This window comes from Oncorhynchus kisutch, linkage group LG17, assembly GCF_002021735.2.
Source record: "Oncorhynchus kisutch isolate 150728-3 linkage group LG17, Okis_V2, whole genome shotgun sequence".
Lineage (NCBI taxonomy): Eukaryota > Metazoa > Chordata > Actinopteri > Salmoniformes > Salmonidae > Oncorhynchus > Oncorhynchus kisutch.
The window spans coordinates 16,086,210-16,104,912 of record NC_034190.2 but is presented as its reverse complement, the minus strand read 5'-3'; the positions used below and the strand labels follow the sequence as shown (position 1 = coordinate 16,104,912).

The following is an 18,703-nucleotide window of genomic DNA, read 5'->3' as shown; positions in this document are numbered from 1 at the left end:
AATGAATCCCAAGGTTTACACATGGTTTTACAGGCTAGGCACAATGACCATATACCCACGCTCACTAAGACCACTCTCCAACTTACTTTCCATAGCTAGGGGTCAAACCGCAGTCAGACAAGAAAATCTGGGAAGCATTTGGGGATTTCGGTCAAATGCACGGAGTACAGTAGAGTAACACATCTCATGCTGCCTGTAAGCTTTCCTATCCCACTCCACAGTGCAATAGGTCTTGATATTTTTTTTCATGATCTCCCTCACCTTATTTGAAGCAAACTGAGATTTACGGACTTCAAGATCAATCTCCTCAACCTGTAGATCCAGCTCAACCTGCCCCGATTATCAAACCATATGTTTTCCCCCTGTCTATAACAATATCATAATTCACAGGAAATTATTAAACATTTACTGCCCTGTGCAGAAATCTCAGTATTTTGCGTTTATAAAAGAATTGTAAGGAAACCTATGTGATCATTTCCAGTTGAGACACACACACACACACACACACGGTAAAGGTTCTCTGTAGACATCTGCGAAACAGAGACAGAGCAGTATCTGTCATGAATGTCACTAACCACCAATAGTGGAGATTTATACTCCCTTGGCTGAGCTACAAAAAAATTAATTTAAACCATGGTCCACAGATGAGCTACACACCATAGATTGATAGTGGACTCCTCTTTGTATCGGTGCCATTACAGCGACTGTGCAGCATGGGCAGCGCCATTGAGGCCATCTCTAGTTTCAATTAGTCCATTTTCTTCTTCACGATCCTTCCTGATGACCTGGTTGGACATGACTTCAATAGGGTCACCAGGAGGAATCAGCCAATGAAGTTGAAAGTCTCATCCAGTTGACTACATTAAAATGATGGAAGCCCTCAATGATGCAGCCCATGCTATTATGGCCTTTTGGCCACTAGAGGACTCGATCATTCTCTATGGCCACAGATCAAATCAAATCAAATTTATTTATATAGCCCTTCGTACATCAGCTGATATCTCAAAGTGCTGTACAGAAACCCAGCCTAAAACCCCAAACAGCAAGCAATGCAGGTGTAGAAGCACGGTGGCTAGGAAAAACTCCCTAGAAAGGCCAAAACCTAGGAAGAAACCTAGAGAGGAACCAGGCTATGTGGGGTGGCCAGTCCTCTTCTAGCTGTGCCGGGTGGAGATTATAACAGAACATGGCCAAGATGTTCAAATGTTCATAAATGACCAGTATGGTCGAATAATAATAAGGCAGAACAGTTGAAACTGGAGCAGCAGCACAGTCAGGTGGAAGTTGAAACTGGAGCAGCAGCATGGCCAGGTGGACTAGGGACAGCAAGGAGTATCTTTACTAGTACAGATACTTTTATACAGACATGTTCACATGCCCACACTCAAAATGCTTGATCCAAAACTAGGTTTGTTTAGGCTTTTTTCTATGGGTGTGAGATGGAATCCCTCACTCCATTAGAATGGTTTCGTAGTAATGTCATCTGTAGATGTGCCCCAGGAGCAGACAGGTAGCCACCTCAGGGGTTCTCATCTGTCATGTGACAGCACTAACCTGTCAATCATCTCTATAGAAGCACATAGGCTGCACTGCTGTCCACTCTAACTGTGTGTGTCTATGTGTGAATGGGAAAAGACAGGTATAGGCGTGTGGGAGTGTTTTGTTGTTGAGAGGATGATACAGGCCATGACCCACATAAACACTCACAGAAGCACCACACCCAGACTGAGTCAATTATAGATGACGCCATCCATTTCGGGCCGTTTTATTATAAGATTGAAACTCCTGTGTGTGTGTGCTCTTCATAAACTACTGCTTATGTATGTGTGAGGTAAAGTTAGATATCAATAGCAGATCTGATTTGGAGACATCACTTTCAACTGTGTATTTTGGAGACACCATAGATGTATTGAAAACAGCACTGCCCTCTACAGGAGAATAGCAAATGAATAGTGAATGAAACCAGAAATCTCTAAGCATTTTTTGTCATAAAAGACATGTCTACAAAAGATTAGATACGGTGCATAGTTGTTGCGATATCGAACGTCAATATTTCAAAATCATGAAGCAAGTCACTTTTCTACTTGGTCTCCGAGCCACACATACTATTCATTAAGTTAAAACCTTCACAAGTGTTCCCATGTAGTCAACACAAAACCTTTTTTACATCTTGGTTACAAACAATACATGCACATGATGAATATCAAAAAATAATGCAGTTCCTCCTTTCAAATAAACCCCAACAAGACGTATTTGGTAACAAGCATAAAAAATAAAAATAACTTTCCACACAAATATTTTCAAGTGGTCTGCAACCTTTCGCCAAAACAGGGAGAATATAGGTGACACCAATAGTGTATTTATTGACAAAGTGTAAATGTGGCCTGTGTCTTGTGGACTGCCTGGTCTTTGGTTCAGACAGCCCTCCTGTCATAGATGTGGGAAGATGTTCGGTGGTTGGGGTGCTGCGATATTTTTGCAGACGGGGGGGGGGGGGGGGGGGGGGCAGAATTTATATGGGTCTTCTAATACAATACTAGTAAAGGCCCAGTGCACTTTCATTTTCAGGTGTGTGCTGCAGCACCCTGAGCACCCCTATTTCCCACAGCTATGCCTCCTGTAGTCATCAACATAGACTCCCTTAATCCTGAATGAGGGCAGAGTAGGAAGATTCTGTTTAATACCGGAAAGAACCAGTCAGAGCTAGTCAGAACCTGTCAGAGGTTCTTGCAGCAGGTCCTACGTTCCTCCTGGACTTCGCTAGCCGTTCCAGTAGCACTGGACAGGGTCACGGCACTGATTGACCCGCGGGTCACCTCTCGACTGGCCACCTTCTTGTGGATCGCTGGGGGTAACAGAAATGTTCACGTCATGAACACACACATCACATAAAAGGTGCACGGCAGAAAGGTGCACACAGAAGAATAATAGAGATTCACATGACATGCTGTTGTCCAACGTTTTGTATACAAAGATATGAAGCAAAGAGCAACATAATAAGAACCTGTGAGAACTTCCTGGAAAGCAGCTTCAACGTTGGTCGAATCCAGAGCTGACGTCTCCATAAACAAGAGGCCCTTCTTTTCTGCATGAGACCGAATACCTTGTTGAGTATATTCTCACATACATCATACTCAATCGTGCCATGAAGAACCAACCATAGAATTACTTGTCATTGGTGCAAAGCTGGTCATTTTTCACATTACTGTCAGAAATGTATATGCTATACTATGAAAAAACAATATGAAAAATGTTGCAATATTCTGTCACTTTAGAACTGTCATTGACTGCATATTCCACACTTGTCTAACTGGTAACTAAGTAACTGGTAACTGATAAATACCTGGCAATTAGTAAGTAACTATTAAGTTAACTGGTAACTAACTGCTAACTAACTGCTAACTAACTGCTAACTAACTGCTAACTAACTGCTGACTGGTAACTGGTAAGTAAGTAGTAGATAACTGGTAACTAATCTCTCGTGGACAGATTCTGCACTTAACCAAATTACCCAAGATTTCTGTTCTGGGTTAACCAAGATTAACTGAAACTACTGTAACTAGTAAGTAACTGCTAACTAAGTAAATTATCACCTGCAAATTCCTTGGCCTCCAAGGTGGGCACGGTCCTCAGGGTCTCCAGGTCACTCTTGTTGCCAACCAGCATGACCAGGATGTGAGGGTCAGCGTGATCGTACAGCTCTTTCAGCCAACGTTCCACACTCTCATAGGTTAGGTGCTTGGTGATGTCATACACCAGCATAGCACCCACCGCCCCTCTGTAGTACCTGGAAACACACACACACACACAGAGAGAGAGGATCAGACGAGTCGACTCAGAGAAATATGTTCACTTGGTGGGTGGGTGTGTTTGCATACATGTGTTTGTGTTTGCAAATATCTGTGTGTATCTATTCATACTGAGGTGATTGGCTCTGTAGATCTCTGTATTCCTGTGTGTGTATTGTGTACAAGGAGTGAGTGTGTGTATGTGTGTGTGTGTGTGTGTGTGCGTGTGTGTGTGTGTGTGTGTACCCACGCTGAGGTGATGGCTCTGTATCTCTCCAGCCCTGCCGTGTCCCAGATCTGAGCCTTGATGGTGAAGGTATCCAGCTGAACAGTGCGAGTGCTGAACTCTACTCCGATGGTCGTGCGGCTGTCATGGTTAAACTCATTCTTGGTGAAGCGTGACAGCAGGTTGCTCTTCCCAACACCAGACTCACCAATCAGAACCACTAAAAGATGACAGACATATTATCAAGTGTAATATATCAATACTGCATTTCTGAAAAGAATCATGACTTGAAATGAAATGTTAGATGTTTCAGGTATAACTGTAGCACAGGAGGCTGCTGAGGGGAGGACGGCTCATAACAATGGCTGGAATGGAGCAAATGGAATGGCATCAGACACATAGTGTTGGATATATTTGATACCATTCCACCTATGCCGCTTTAGCCTTTACCAGTTAAGGTTCCACCAACCTCCTGTAACATATGGAGGTAGCATGACTCTCTGCTACATAAAACAGAATAAGGAACTGTTACTTCTCTCAACCCCACTTCACCCTGCTCAAGCATCATTCTGACACATCACGTGTACCCACTACCCTACCTAACATCACCAGACTTGGTGTCAAAGAGGTGCATGTCTAGCCCCGAGTGGAAACTTCTATGAAAATACAGTAATTACTCTTGACACTGTTAAACCTTATTCTCCACAAGTGCATATTGTTAGTAAGGTGACAAAAATCTATTACAAATACAAATAAGCCACAGTAGTCAATATAACCCTCTTTTAGGTCAAAGGTCACATTGGTTCTCTGCCATGCCCAGGAAGCTACTTCCTGCTTTCCTTGTCACCTCTCTTCCCTAAAAATATTAAACACCACCAAAGATCAAACTGCTCTCTCACACTCTAACCTTTGCACCCCTAAGCTAAGCCCAAGGGCTTTGTGCACAAACCAGAGAATGGGGGATTTTTTTCCTTATAGAATCAGATTTTTTGACTAACAAAACACTCACCTTTGAAGACAAAGTTGTAGCTTTCGTCACCCATACTGTGCCTGTGTTGAGCCCTGGCAGGATCCTCCACCTGTTTCAGTCAATATCCTAGGGCTGTTACTGCATTAGATCACAGGACAGGGAGGACAGAACAAGAGAAAAAGAGAGAACAGCAGACAAGCTACTATCTTCTCTCCCAAGGAGCCAGGGTGGAAAAACAGCAAAAATGAATGAGAGAAAATGTTAGGGCTAACGCTCCTCTTCCTTTACCTGTAGATAGGGGCAGTTCGTTTGTGGTTAGACGATCCCTGCTACTGCCGATCCCTCTGTGGCTCAGCTGACACATGGGAGAGGCAGAGGGGGAGGGAGGAAAGGTGAGGTAAGAGCAGGTGTAACAGGTAGAACCACTAGCATTAACAGCCAGTCATCACAAGAGAATAGACTCTACCCTCTTCATCTAGTCTGCCTACCTCGTCTGACAGGTGCGTCTTCAGTGTATGGCAGTGAGCCAGTGCTACGGCAAATAGGATTACATTTCCCTTAGACAACACTGATCTAAGATCACTTGTGGGTTCCCCCTCAGGTTAGCATTTGTGGAAGATAAATGACAGTATTATATCAAGGAGCCTCCAGGCTACCAGGTAAATGTATTATTAAACTGTGAACGTGACAAAAATGTTTCACTAATTCCAGAATAAGTCATCTAAAAGGTGGCCATTCATTCCAACGGAACCACTTTAGAATAACATTTTAAAAAGTTCCCTTTCCCATAATTTGAGGCGATAAAAAAATGACAGTAAATATTGTAGACATTTCATTTTAGCAACGCCATTAAGATACCAAACTTTTGGGTAATGCAGACAAAATATTGAGCGGACTACTGAATGGAACTTGAATAATTCAGGGTTTGGTTCAATTCAGAAAGTAAGCAAATTCCATTTCCACATTTTCCTAATGGAAAAGCATTGGAATTTCAGTGTACTTCATGAATTGCCTGGAATTCAAATGGAATAGACCCCAGCCCTAGTATAATTATATTGTTCCTACAAGTCAGGATGGACACACTTAGAGGGTTCTTATTGACCAACTTTGTTTTATTTAGTAGTACAGTACTGTTAAAGGTTAGTTCCAACATGTTGAATTGGGTGATAGATTTAAGCTGAGGCCAACAGACAAAGCACAGCTATAGAAGCCATTGCCAAGGTTACCATAACGCTGAGATTCTCAGAAAAGCAAAAAGCTAGAACTTCACTGCCACACCATACCAAAAATGGAAAACATTTTTTTCATTATATTTTATTCATACATTTTCCAGGAAGATTTTTTTTTTATGAGACAAAACAGATTCTATATGTACTACTTACACATCAAATTAAAATACATAATGAATCAGAATAAAATGAAAAGGAAATCTGTCTGTCTTGTCTTTGTGTCTTCTTCCCCAGAACTCCTGTCTTTTTAATAACCATTATGACAGTTCTCAATCTTGTGACACGCCGGTGTGTGAAGTCAATCTAGACCACCAATGGTAGACTCATTTGATTTGACTAGCCAGGGTCTGAGCAAATCGATCCATTTGATAAGCGTGGTTGGTGTTAAATGTTTTGTTGAAGACAAAAAAAAAGCACAGCAATCCTACCTTCAGGGAAGAACTCACAGCTGAGTGGAGATAGAGATATCCTATCTGGAATGACTTTTTGTTTTATTTTAGGGAAGTGTGGGGGTTATTTTAGCAATAAATAGAAAGGGTTTCGGGCAGGCTTAACTGATATCCGTGTGAGATTGACAAAGTTATGTTTTGTGATTCTCTTCCCCGGTCTTCATATACCTTACCCTGCAATCAGGGGCTTAGTCAAAAGGGTGGAAGGTTAAACACATTGCAGCTAGAAATGCAACATATAAACAGGAAACAAATCCCTGGAATGCTTTATGAAGTTTCATAAACGGCTCTATGCCAATGCATTTCTATCTGCCGCACTACGAACCCTCCACCCCATTGAATAAACCAGGGGTAGGCAACCCTGTTCCTGGAGTGCCGCAGGTACTGCAGGATTTTATCCCAACTAGGCACCACACATGACCAACTGAGCTAATTGATCAGTTCAGTGATTGCCTAACCTCAACACGCCTGGTCATCCAGGTCAGTTAAATCAAAAACATGAAGTGCCTGCAGCCCTCCAGGAGCAGGGTGGTCTACCCCTGGAATAAACACAGCTTTATTAAAGAGGGATTAGTGATTCTGGTAGAGTAAAGAAATTCTGTCTGGTCAGTCTGGTCCTGCTGAGCAGAGCTCTATGGACGAGGCTAAAATCAGGGGATAGGGGAGCCATGGTTAGGGAATGATCTGACAGGAGACTGCGGTGGATGTTTAGAATGGTACATGTCCTGACCGGGTTTCGTCTGTCTTTTTTGGATGGTTTATTTCTTCTCTCTTGGTTCTCTGTAGACAATGTATATGCGTGTGCATTCCTCTTGCTGCAGAGGTGGATAGTATGTATGCATGTGTCTGTATCGATGTGACTGAGTGAGTGTGTCTTTATGAGGGCTGTGAGCCCAGCAGTCTCTCGATGGCAGCGTTGACATCTCCTCCGGTAGCGATCAGGGCCTGCAGGTTGGCCTCTCGGTTGATGAAGCCCATAGCGCCCAGCTGCTCCAGCTGCTGCTGGAACTGCACCTCTGGGGTCTGGCTCTGTAGGGGGACCAGTCAAAAATCTCTCAATCAAATGTATTTATAAAGCCCTTTTTACATAAGCCGATGTCACCAAGTGCTGTACAGAAACCCAGCCTAAACCCCCAAACAGCAAGCAATGCAGATGTAGAAGCACAGTGGCTAGGAAAAACTCCCCATTAAGGCCGGAACCTAGGAAGAAACCTAGAGAGGAACCAGGCTCTGAGGGGTGGCCAGTCCTCTTCTGGCTGTCCCAGGTAGAGATTATAAGAGTACATGGCCAAGATGTTCAAATGTTCATAGATGACCAACAGGGTCAGATAATAATAATCACAGTGGTTGTAGAGGGTACAACAGGTCAGCACCTCAGGAGTAAATGTCAGTTGGCTTTTCATAGCCGATCATTCAGAGTTAGAGACAGCAGGTGCGGTAGAGAGAGAGTCCAAAACAGCAGTCAACCAGTACACAGTAAAACAGAACGAGGGAAGACAGGTAGGTGTAGGTAGGTGTGTGTGTGTGTGTGTGTGGTACGTACCGAGGAATTCCCTCCTGCGAACATTTGGAGCATCTGCTGCATCATCAGTTGCTGGGCTGGGTTTTCCCCAGCACTCGGCGAAGAGGCAGGGTTCTCTGGAGCCACACCCCCTCCCGTGGACAGGGGAGTTGTGGGTATTCCACCTGGTAATCCGCCCACTAGTCCCCCTGGTAGACCTCCAGGGAGACCTCCTGGCAGTCCACCTGGTGCCAAACTGGGAGAGACCAAGGGGTTAGGGGGAGATTGCGTAACAGAGTATCTACTACTCAAACAACTCTTTATTTCCCATTTTAAACACTTTCTCCAGGTTGTGTGGCTGGAGAGTGTGTGTGTGTGTCATTGTTTTCCATAAGCGCTGGCTGTCGGCCAAACAACCAGTTAGACTCATTTTCAACTGGCTACATGTTCCACTTCATATTTTAATTTAAAAGTTTCAATTTGCTAGTTCGTCGAGCCATCTCCCACTGGAATGAACAATGTGCATCTTCTAGCGATCTGTTGAGAGGATAGGTGCCTGTCAGTTCAGTCACAAAGAGAGTGATGCCAGGGTAACGCAGCATAGAGGAAGAGGCAAAGCGAGGTTTCACTCCCACCAGAATTCGTCAAAAATTAGCCCAATGCTTTTCTATGGGCTTATTTTGGACCCAAGCTTGTCGTCTGTCAACGGAACGACTCCAATTGTTAGGGCCTGTGACATGAGCATCTCGTAATTATATGCAGATATCTGGTTGCTGTCTAATTTATATACATGGAGGGAGAGAGAGTGCATCGTGCTTGTGAACTTGCACGTCGCATGTAATGTACGTGGTAATGATGAGTCGAAAGCCACGACTGGGGTTATATCCTTCCTGTTTGGCCCTGTCCGGGGGTGTCCTCGGATGGGTCCACAGTGTCTCCTGACCCCTCCTGTCTCAGCCTCCAGTATTTATGCTGCAGTAGTTTATGTGTCGGGGGGCTAGGGTCAGTTTGTTATATCTGGAGTACTTCTCCTGTCCTATTCGGTGTCCTGTGTGAATCTAAGTGTGCGTTCTCTAATTCTCTCTCTCGGAGGACCTGAGCCCTAGGACCATGCCCCAGGATTACCTGACATGATGACTCCTTGCTGTCCCCAGTTCACCTGGCCGTGCTGCTGCTCCAGTTTCAACTGTTCTGCCTTCTTATTATTCGAACATGCTGATCATTTATGAACATTTGAACATCTTGGCCATGTTCTGTTATAATCTCCACCCGGCACAGCCAGAAGAGGACTGGCCACCCCACATAGCCCGGTTCCTCTCTAGGTTTCTTCCTAGGTTTTGGCCTTTCTAGGGAGTTTTTCCTAGCCACCGTGCTTCTACACCTGCATTGCTTGCTGTTTGGGGTTTTAGGCTGGGTTTCTGTACAGCACTTTGAGATATCAGCTGATGTACGAAGGGCTATATAAATACATTTGATTTGACTTAGCCTAACTATTGTTTTCTGACACATTCATTTATTTCATGTAGCCAGCCAAGTGGAGTCGTGGTGCATAGTTGATTGACAACTGAACAGCAAGTGTTGACTCGTTTATGAAAGGTGTCGAACTGACTGAATAAAGTCGATCTCCTATATCTCTTTGCCATTCATAAATGCGGCAGATGGTTATATGTCCATGGTGTCACATCGGAACAAGTAAACCAAAGGATTTCCTAGGTTTTGGGCCCTAAGGGAATCCTGGTATTAAAACGGAATTCAACAAAATATTTTTTTGTTTGTTGTTGACCTTCAGTAGGGAATCAAACAAATGTATTGAACATGTATGAATTTGGCCAAGATTATCACAAGACACGAACACAATGGATCAGTGTTTCATATTTCCTGCAACTTTCCTGGAGAGGCAACGAGAACTCCCCGTTTGTGTATGTGCGGTGCATGGTTCACCACTGCGTAGCCGTTAGCGATGATGCTAATAAACACAGTCTTCTGGTAGATGGAAAGGCTTTCCCAAAAAACCTTTTCACGTACATCTTAACTACAATGTAGCGTGTGCATACCTGGCAGAAAGCTATCATGATTATTTTCATCAATGTAGTGGGTATTTTTTACGCAAACTCTACGATCAAGTGTGCTACAAAGACATAGCTAAACAGCCTCACGCTAGGTGCAAACTGGAATTAAAGGGTAATTATAGCCAAAAATCTAAATTTCTCAGATTTTTCCCCAGACCTCAAATGTAGTCTCCCGATGTGGTTTAAGCATTGTTGTGCACTTACAACATCCAATTTGGCTTGTTTCTCTATTTTAAAAAAAGTTTGATTTTGATAGTGAAAACTGGGGAAAAATTTAAACCGTGAAATCATTTCCCCAGATAACATGGGCTACTTACTTCAGTTCTGGTTTAATACATCATTTGAAGAACAATCATTGTGGTAATTCATATCTTGCAGTAAAACTGTAAATAAGACTTTAATCTCAAGAGTTAAAAAGGCTTGATGTTCTCTCTTTGACAATATCCAAAACAACTACCAATACACTGAATTTGTTCATTTAAATTGTAAAGTCATGTCTTTCTACACAATTCCACAACTTATGTTTCCAATCTGGGCGGTATTTAAGTATTGAATCATTTAGCTGTGTATTTCAGAAGCAGTCAAGACACCAAATAGACCTCTTTGGGCAAAAAGGAGCTGGGGGTGACTGGCTGGGCTGGGGGGGCGACTGGCTGGCTACTCTATGTACTTGTGGAGAACACTGGTGTGTGTGTCAGTGTGTACCTTGGCATGAGTCCCGGTGCCTCTGTCTGCAGTGTCTGTAGGCCCTGTTGTATCTGGAGGAGAGCCTGCATGGCCCGGGGGTTGGTCATCACAGAAAGAGCCTCTGGGTTCTGCATCTAAACAACAACAACATCTGTCAATCAAACTAACATTCTAAAACAATCCCCAAATCTTCTGTTTAGGGTCCATCCAGTCTCAAGCAATCCAATCAGGTCCTTGGGACAGGTTCAACCCTCTCTCAGTTTGAGGCAAATAAGGCTGTGTGTGTGTGTACCTGCTGCAGGAAGACGGGCAGCTGGCTCCTGAACTGTTCCTGCAGCTGGGGGTTTCCAGCCAACAGAGGGTTATTCATCAACACCTGGGGGAGACACAGAATGTGAGAAAGACAGAGCAGGGGGGGGGCAAGATAAAGAAAAACAGGATAGTGAGAAAAAGAAGGTCAGGGTCCTGTCGTTCACCAGCTGCTTTCCCAGTGTTCACCCTCTTCCTCACATCTGTCTGTCTATCAAAATGGAGATACAGTGCCTTGTGAAAGTATTCGGCCCCCTTGAACTTTGCGACCTTTTGCCACATTTCAGGCTTCAAACATAAAGATATAAAACGGTATTTATTTGTGAAGAATCAACAACAAGTGGGACACAATCATGAAGTGGAACGACATTTATTGGATATTTCAAACGTTTTTAACAAATCAAAAACTGAAAAATTGGGCGTGCAAAATTATTCAGCCCCTTTACTTTCAGTGCAGCAAACTCTCTCCAGAAGTTCAGTGAGGATCTCTGAATGATCCAATGTTGACCTAAATGACTAATGATGATAAATACAATCCACCAGTGCAGTGGATCTGTTCCGTACAGCTTCCCAAGGACTACTACTCTGAGCAGGGCTGCTGATTTAGGATCACCCCCCCGTTATCTTATTCATTATGGTCTAGAACAGGGATTGGAAACTTTGATGTGAATGGGGGCCACAAAATCTGAACTCAACATGAAGGGCCTCAGTGGCCCAAATTCATACCCACACATACAGCCCTAGCCTTTTGAGTGCCCTAAGTTACATTTCGTTGCCCCCTCGACAGGAGAAAAAAAAAGTTTTAGATTTCATTTCCTGCAATTCTACACATTTTGCCACAGGGGCGGAGAGAAGATTTAGCAATTTTATGACACATTTTCTGTAATTCCACTCATTTTGCCATGGGGCAAAGAACAATGCAGTTTTACAGCTAATTTACTGCAATTCTACTAATTTAGCATTAGGGTGGAGAGAAATGTTTGTAGTTTTGAATATGATATCAGCATGAGACTAACAAATTCAATGGGGGGGCCCCCCGGCCGGTAATTTGACCATGATTACAAGTTTAGATAGCTGGCTAGACTAATTTACAAATCTAAAATGTTTTAGCTGACATTGGTATTTGAGTGACTGTCGGTGACTGAGATAACAAGAGAACAACTGCTGATGCACAACCAAATTTCAATATTGCACCTTGTATATTCTACCATTCTAATGCTCAACAATAAGTTGACACCGACAGAGTTCGGGGGGGGAAGCCCGTTGCTCATCCCTGGTCTAAAAGGCTAAACTGATCCTAGATCATCACTCCCATGCTTTGTGAATAAAGGCCCAGATCTGCTTTATTGTTCTCATTACAAACAACCCATTCCCACTGATTCCTATAGATCCCCCTGCGTTCATATTGGTCTCGTCCCAAATGGCACCCTATTCACTTTATAATGCACTACTTTTGACAAGCGCCCTGTAGAGCACCATAAAGGAAATAGGGTGCCATTTGAGACACATCAATGACTTCCAGATCCATGCTAATCCCCAGGGCCCACTACTCTGCTGCTACAGACCTGGGAGGCCATGTCTGGGTTCTGGGCCAGAGACTGCATGATACTGCGCATGTAGGGAGCAGACAGCATGTTCTGCATCAGCTGGGGGTTCTCCGAGATCTGCTGCATCAGACTCTGCATGCCCGGACTGCTGAACATGCCTGGGACACACACACACACACACACACACACACACACACAGAGGGAGGTTGATGGTGCGTGGGTGTAGGTGTGTGCGTATGCATACTTTTACAATGCCCCGCTTGATATATGTATGGGTATCACAAATTTATATGTATGTATGTATTTAGGAATTCACATCCACGTGATATTGCAGAAGCTCTCCTGAATGGTATTCTCTTAAGCAGGAAGTCTATGTATTCTCGTACCGTTACCCAGACTGGCAGAGTTGACGCCTAGAGGGTTGGACACATTGGGGGTGGTGCTGCCAGTGGCAGATGAGCCTGTGGTGCCCGTGCTCCCTCCAACCTCAGAGGGGTTAGTTGAACCCCAGGGGTTGGGCAGGGGCTCCCGGTTCTCTGTCCTCGATGGCTGCACCCCCCCGTCAGAGTTGCCCCCCAGGGCTGAGAAAGGGTTGTTTCCAAACTGGGAGAGAGGAGAGAGATAAGTCATTAACAACCTGTTTAATACCGGTTTCTGTTCAGCACTCTCCATGGGATAGCTGAGAGTTAGTTTATGAGACCAAAATAGCTCCATGAGTGAATCCTTACTTCCACTTAAGCCGAATTTGTACTTCTTCAGCAATGATGTCAATTGATGAACATTTCCCTTAAGTGGAAGTTAGGATTCCCCGGATACTCTCCATCGAACTAAAAAAGTGATTGGAACTAGCGAGACCAAGAGGAATAACTTCAGTTAGTGCCATAATGGGTACCTGGTCTCGTGCGGCGCTGAACATGGGCTCCTGGATGTCTGTGTACATCCTGCGCAGGGCATTGTAGCCTCCGGGGATGCTCTCCAGGTTGCTAAGCGCCCGGTCCTGGTTACGCATCATTTCCTGCATCATGGCAGGGTTCCTGGCCAGCTCCATGGTCTGAGGAGAAGGGAACAGGAAGGGGTTTTAAGGATTTGTGATGTTATGAAAGAGGACAATATTGATAGCTAGACTAGATTCTGGGGTATAGGGACTGAAGAAAGCTAGGGTGTTTCATCTGTGTTCGAGAAACCACCCCTAAGACTATTTCTTTATACAACTTAGAATGCAGCTAAACAAAGATCAGCCACTCAAAGCAGTCGACTTCCCCCAGTTCAAAAATAATGATAGCAAAAACAGCACCTGCCACATGCCCCTACACCTTACTAACCAAGGCCAACTTCTGTGTACACCCCAGCCAATCCCAAGCTGTCTGTGACACAGTAAACTCTGGCCAAACCCCCTTACCTGTCTCATAAGCTCTGGGTTGTTGAGCATGTGGGAGATCTCGGGGTTGCGCTCCATCAGCTGCTGCATCTGGGGGTTGGCCACGATCATCTGCCTCATCAGGTCTGGGTTGGACATCATGTTCTGCACCAGGGGGTTCTCCATGATCTGGGACAGCATCTCCGGGTTAGACATCAGCTGGCTCTGCATCTGCTGCTGCAGCTCCATGAAGTTAGCGGAGCCCATGCCCATGCTGCTCAGGCTGGACAAGCCACCGAACCCGGCTAGGAGGGAGGGAGAGGGGTATGATCAGGAAGCGGTGATGATAATGATGATGGTTGTCTTTCTGTATAAACTGTTGGGTGTGTGAGGGGGTGGATAGGTAAGTGTGTGTATTTAGCCTAGTAAACTCACTCAGTATGTTGGGAGTCTGTGGGGGTGCCGAGGCAGGGCCTCCAGTGGACCCTACAGTAGAAGGGTGGGCTGCAGAACTGGGGCCAGAGGAGTTGCCACTACTGCTGCCCACCTGGGTGGTGACAGAGGAAGAGGAACTAGCGCCATCTCCTGCCCTGGAGGGACAATGCATTGATCAGTTATGTTTAAATATTCACATCCACTTGGTATCTGCCTACAAATCTTCCATTGAAATACATGCAGGCCAGCTCACACACACATGGATTCAGCCCATATATTGTATATGTAAATGGCTTCACTGTGCTTATAACCGTATAACTTCCCTCGCTATCCCTGTTTGTACCACGGCTCCAACAAGTGATACTCTTGTTTGGAAACCCACATGACCGCCCGCTTCAATACGTACTAACCAATTGCGCAAGTGGAGACACTTCAAGCTGTGGAGTAATAAGCATATGGCCTGAGTCAATCTAAACTCCACTACATACAGTACCAGTCAAAAGTTGACACGACTACTCAAGGGTTTTTCTGAATTTTTTAAAACTATTTTCTACAATGTACAATAATAGTGAAGCCATCAACACTATGAAATAACATATATGGAATCATGTAGTAACCAAAAAAGCAGCCACACTTTGCCTTGATGACAGCTTTGCACACTCTTGGTATTCTCTCAACCAGCTTCATGAGGTGGTCACCTGGAATGTATTTCAAATAACAGCTGTGCGACAGTCCATATTTACTTTAAGACATGAAGGTCAGTCAACACAGAACATTTCAAGAACTGTGAAAGTTTCTTCAAGTGCAGTCGCAAAAACCATCAAGCACTATGATGAATCTGACTTCCACGAGGACCACCACAGGAAAGGAAGACCCAGAGTTACCTCTGCTGCAGAGGATAAGTTCATTAGAGTTACCAGTCTCAGAAATTGCAGCCCAAATAAATGTTTCACAGCATTCAAGTAACAGACACATCTCAACATCAACTGTTCAGAGGAGACTGTGTGAATCAGGCCTTCATGGTCAAATCGCTGCAAAGAAACCACTACTAAAGGACACCAATAAGAAGAAGAGACTTGCATGGGCCAAGAAACACGAGCAATAGACATTAGACTGGCGGAAATCTGTCCTTTGGTCTGATGAGTCCAAATTTGAGATCTTTGGTTCCAACCGCCATTTCTTTTTGAGACGCAGAGTCGGCGTGGTTCCCACCGTGAAGCATAGAGGTGTGATTGTGTGGGGGTGCTTTGCTGGTGACACTGTCGGACTTATTTAGAATTCAAGGCACACTTAACCAGCATGGCTACCACAGCATTCTGCAGCGATACACCATTCCATCTGATTTGCGCTTAGCGGGACTATCATTTGTTTTCAACAGAACAATGACACACCTCCAGGCTATGTAAGGGCTATTTGACCAAGAAGGAGAGTGATGGAGTGCTGCATCAGATTACCTGGCCTCCACAATCACACGACCTCAACCCATTTGCAATGTTTTGGGATGAGCTGGACCGCAGAGTGAAGGAAAAGCAGCCAACAAGTGCTCAGCATATGTGGGAATTCCTTCAAGACTGTTGGAAAAGCATTCCAGGTGAAGCTGGTTGAGTGAATGCCAAGAGCGTACAAAGCGGTCATCAAGGCAAAGGGTGGCTATTTGAAGAAACTCCAATATAAAATATACTTTAATTTGTTTAACACTTCTTTGGTTACTACATGATTCCATGTGTGTTATTTCATATCTTTGATGTCTTAACTAGTATTATACAATGTAGAAAATATAAAAAATAAAGAAAAACCCTTGAATGAGTAGGTGTCCAAACTTTTGACTGATACTGTATAGCTTATTCACTTCCTCAAAATGCCACTGACATATCCTACTGAAACACACAATGTTCATGCTGCTTTGAGAAGTTGCACCATCTTACTTGTGTGCGGTCTTTATGACCAGATGGACTGTCAGGCCATCCTTGATGCCGTGCTGGTTGAGAGAGTCCCCGTCTTTCAGTATCTTCCCTGCAAAGATCAGAACCAACTGATCCTGCTTGGCTTTGAATCTCCGTGAGATCTCCTCTTTAAACTGGAAGGAGGTCATTGTTTGTTTATTTCACTTTTATTTATTATCTATTTCACTTGCTTTGGTCATGTAAACATATGTTTCCCATGTCAATCAAGTCCCTTAAAATGAGAGAGACAGATAGATATGGATGGACAGCAAGAGAAAGAGGCAGAAGAAAAGGGAGAAATCGAGTAAAGAAACAATTAGCTCTACTAAGCAGATTTGAATTCTAAAGCCTTGTTTGAGTAAATCCTCATTGCTTAAACTATTATAGGAATCCTACTACCTGATCACAAATACCACCTCATTCTTGGTGTTGTGCTTTTCACAATGGAAGAAGCTTAATATTAAAAGAACTGAATCCAACTGTGAAACAGCAAGCATACACATTCCTCTGAATACAAGACTACACTGTGATTCAACACCTGGCCCCAGTCTACAACTAACTACAAAAATACTACACATATGAGAGGCACATTAAACAGGATAAGCTGTAGGCTATTTAGCTTTTCAGGGTACCAACCAGGACTGGAGGGACAGGAAGAAGTGGCATTTGCTGACAGATTCATAACAAAACAACTTAAAGTGCAACATGGGACCAGTGTATCATTCATTGGGAGAGGAGATTCACATGAACAACAACCTACAGTCCAGTAACTGACATTCAGAACAATGAGGTGCGGTTACATTCTGAAGAAGAATACTGTTTCTATACGACCTACTTAGTTAGCGCAAATGTCCTGGAGAAACAGCTAAGATTAAGAAACTAGCTGGCTAGCATACTGGTTAGCACGTAGTCAACCAAATTAGCCAAACGTTAGCAATTTACCTAATGTTAGCTACTTACCTAGAAGCTGATTATATGTTTTTGTTGCCATGACTAACATACAGAAGTCACGCGACACATTTTACTGACTGTGTAATCAGGGAATTCCTTACTAGCAAGCCGGTTAGCTAAATTCGCTAATTAGGGAACATACACTGTTCAACTGTTTTCAATACGGAGCGAGGAATAGTTGTGAGCCGTATTAACTAGCTAGCTATAGAACAACGCGTGTGAATGGCGTGTCAAGTCAATAGCTAGCTTTAAATATCGCTAAACTTGCCGATTCTGAAATGTTAGTTCGCTAGCTAGCTCGCAACATGCTTACACACACAAGCTAATCAAGCAAGGCAAGTGGGCAGGGGCATGATGATGTAGCATAGCAGCAAGTTGCCGCTCGCTAGCCAGCTATTGCTGGTTCACAAAATCAACGAACCTGAGTGACAGAGGCATCTTCCGAGATGGCGATTTCCTCCTTGTCTTTTGGGGTTTTGACTGTGACCTTGATAATAGTTCCCTCCAAACCAACAGTTGTATCATTGTTGTTATTAACAGGATCTGCGCCGCCGTTGTCCGCCATCTTTACTCCTCCGATGGAATCGTTCAGATTTGGTGTCCACTTCCGGATCAATATGGGTAATTACTTCCTATCCAGAAAAGTTTACTCATATCAATGATCTATTGAAGGCCCGCGTCACGTCTATTTCTTTGTGCACAAGCACTGTTCATTACACACTGTTCACACCCTGAGATAACAATTAGCAGGTTTAAAGCTTATTTCCTACAATTCTACACATTTGTAAAGCTAATTTTCTATAAATGTTGCCATGTCTAATGTGTAGTCGTGCTATTTGAGTGACTCGAACATTACAAAACCTATGGGCAAAAAAAAAACGTTAGCTGACGTGCTATTTGAGTGACTCGAACATTACAAAACCTATGGGCAAAACAAAAAAAACGTTAGCTGACGTGCTAGTTGATTTTGACATTTTTAACCAGTTATAAATAGCGCTCTAGTGCCGCGTTCACGTGCTAGTCGGCACTAGGAAACTGACATTTCTGACTTGCTAACTGGTTGTAGTTATACAAAAGCCGGGTTCAAAGAATAAGCAATTCGGACATTTCAAAGTTTCCTAGTTCTGATGAGTACAGGCTTGGGAAATTATTTTCCATGGAGGGCCACATTAGAGTATATTCTTTTCTTGCAATCGCGGGCCAGAATCATATTGCAGGATTATACATCTGTGTTGACGGATT

General features: G+C 43.8%; 2 protein-coding genes across 3 annotated transcripts; both read right to left on the bottom strand.

Annotated features, from left to right (window-relative positions):
- Positions 1-1,734: 1,734 nt before the first annotated feature.
- On the bottom strand, positions 1,735-5,388 carry LOC109908472 (ras-related protein Rab-25-like). 2 transcript variants are annotated; one of them, XM_020507123.2, is made up of 6 exons: positions 5,273-5,388; positions 5,024-5,122; positions 4,039-4,234; positions 3,594-3,787; positions 3,005-3,085; positions 1,735-2,845 (listed from the first exon to the last, which is right to left on the bottom strand). In XM_020507123.2, exons 2-6 carry the CDS (start codon positions 5,055-5,057, stop codon positions 2,718-2,720), a joined length of 633 nt encoding a protein of 210 aa, XP_020362712.1. In that variant the 5' UTR covers positions 5,058-5,122; positions 5,273-5,388; the 3' UTR covers positions 1,735-2,717. The 2 variants fall into 2 exon arrangements, with proteins under 2 accessions (XP_020362712.1, XP_020362711.1); XM_020507122.2 differs by having other exon boundaries at positions 5,024-5,325.
- Positions 5,389-6,070: 682 nt separating this feature from the next.
- LOC109907238 (ubiquilin-4) lies at positions 6,071-18,097 on the bottom strand. Its single transcript, XM_020505095.2, has 11 exons — positions 17,883-18,097; positions 16,493-16,644; positions 14,568-14,722; positions 14,175-14,437; positions 13,668-13,826; positions 13,162-13,378; positions 12,794-12,933; positions 11,212-11,295; positions 10,938-11,053; positions 8,206-8,419; positions 6,071-7,691 (listed from the first exon to the last, which is right to left on the bottom strand). The coding sequence occupies exons 1-11, from the start codon at positions 18,024-18,026 to the stop codon at positions 7,539-7,541; spliced, it is 1,797 nt and encodes a 598-aa protein (XP_020360684.1). The 5' UTR covers positions 18,027-18,097; the 3' UTR covers positions 6,071-7,538.
- Positions 18,098-18,703: the final 606 nt, after the last annotated feature.

Bases quoted from the DNA above. Each gene is read 5' to 3' on its own strand.
- LOC109908472 (XM_020507123.2), bottom strand. From the start codon at position 5,057: ATGGGTGACGAAAGCTACAACTTTGTCTTCAAAG. The intron at 3,086-3,593 runs GTGATAATTTAC...GGTCTCATGCAG, and splicing joins GGAGGCCAAGGAATTTGCAG to AAAAGAAGGGCCTCTTGTTT. The intron at 2,846-3,004 runs GTTCTTATTATG...TGTTACCCCCAG, and splicing joins TTTCCAGGAAGTTCTCACAG to CGATCCACAAGAAGGTGGCC.
- LOC109907238 (XM_020505095.2), bottom strand. From the start codon at position 18,026: ATGGCGGACAACGGCGGCGCAGATCCTGTTAATAACAACAATGATACA. The intron at 14,438-14,567 runs GTGAGTTTACTA...CCTCCCTCCTAG, and splicing joins ACAGACTCCCAACATACTGA to CCGGGTTCGGTGGCTTGTCC. The intron at 13,379-13,667 runs GTACCCATTATG...CCTCTCTCCCAG, and splicing joins TCAGCGCCGCACGAGACCAG to TTTGGAAACAACCCTTTCTC.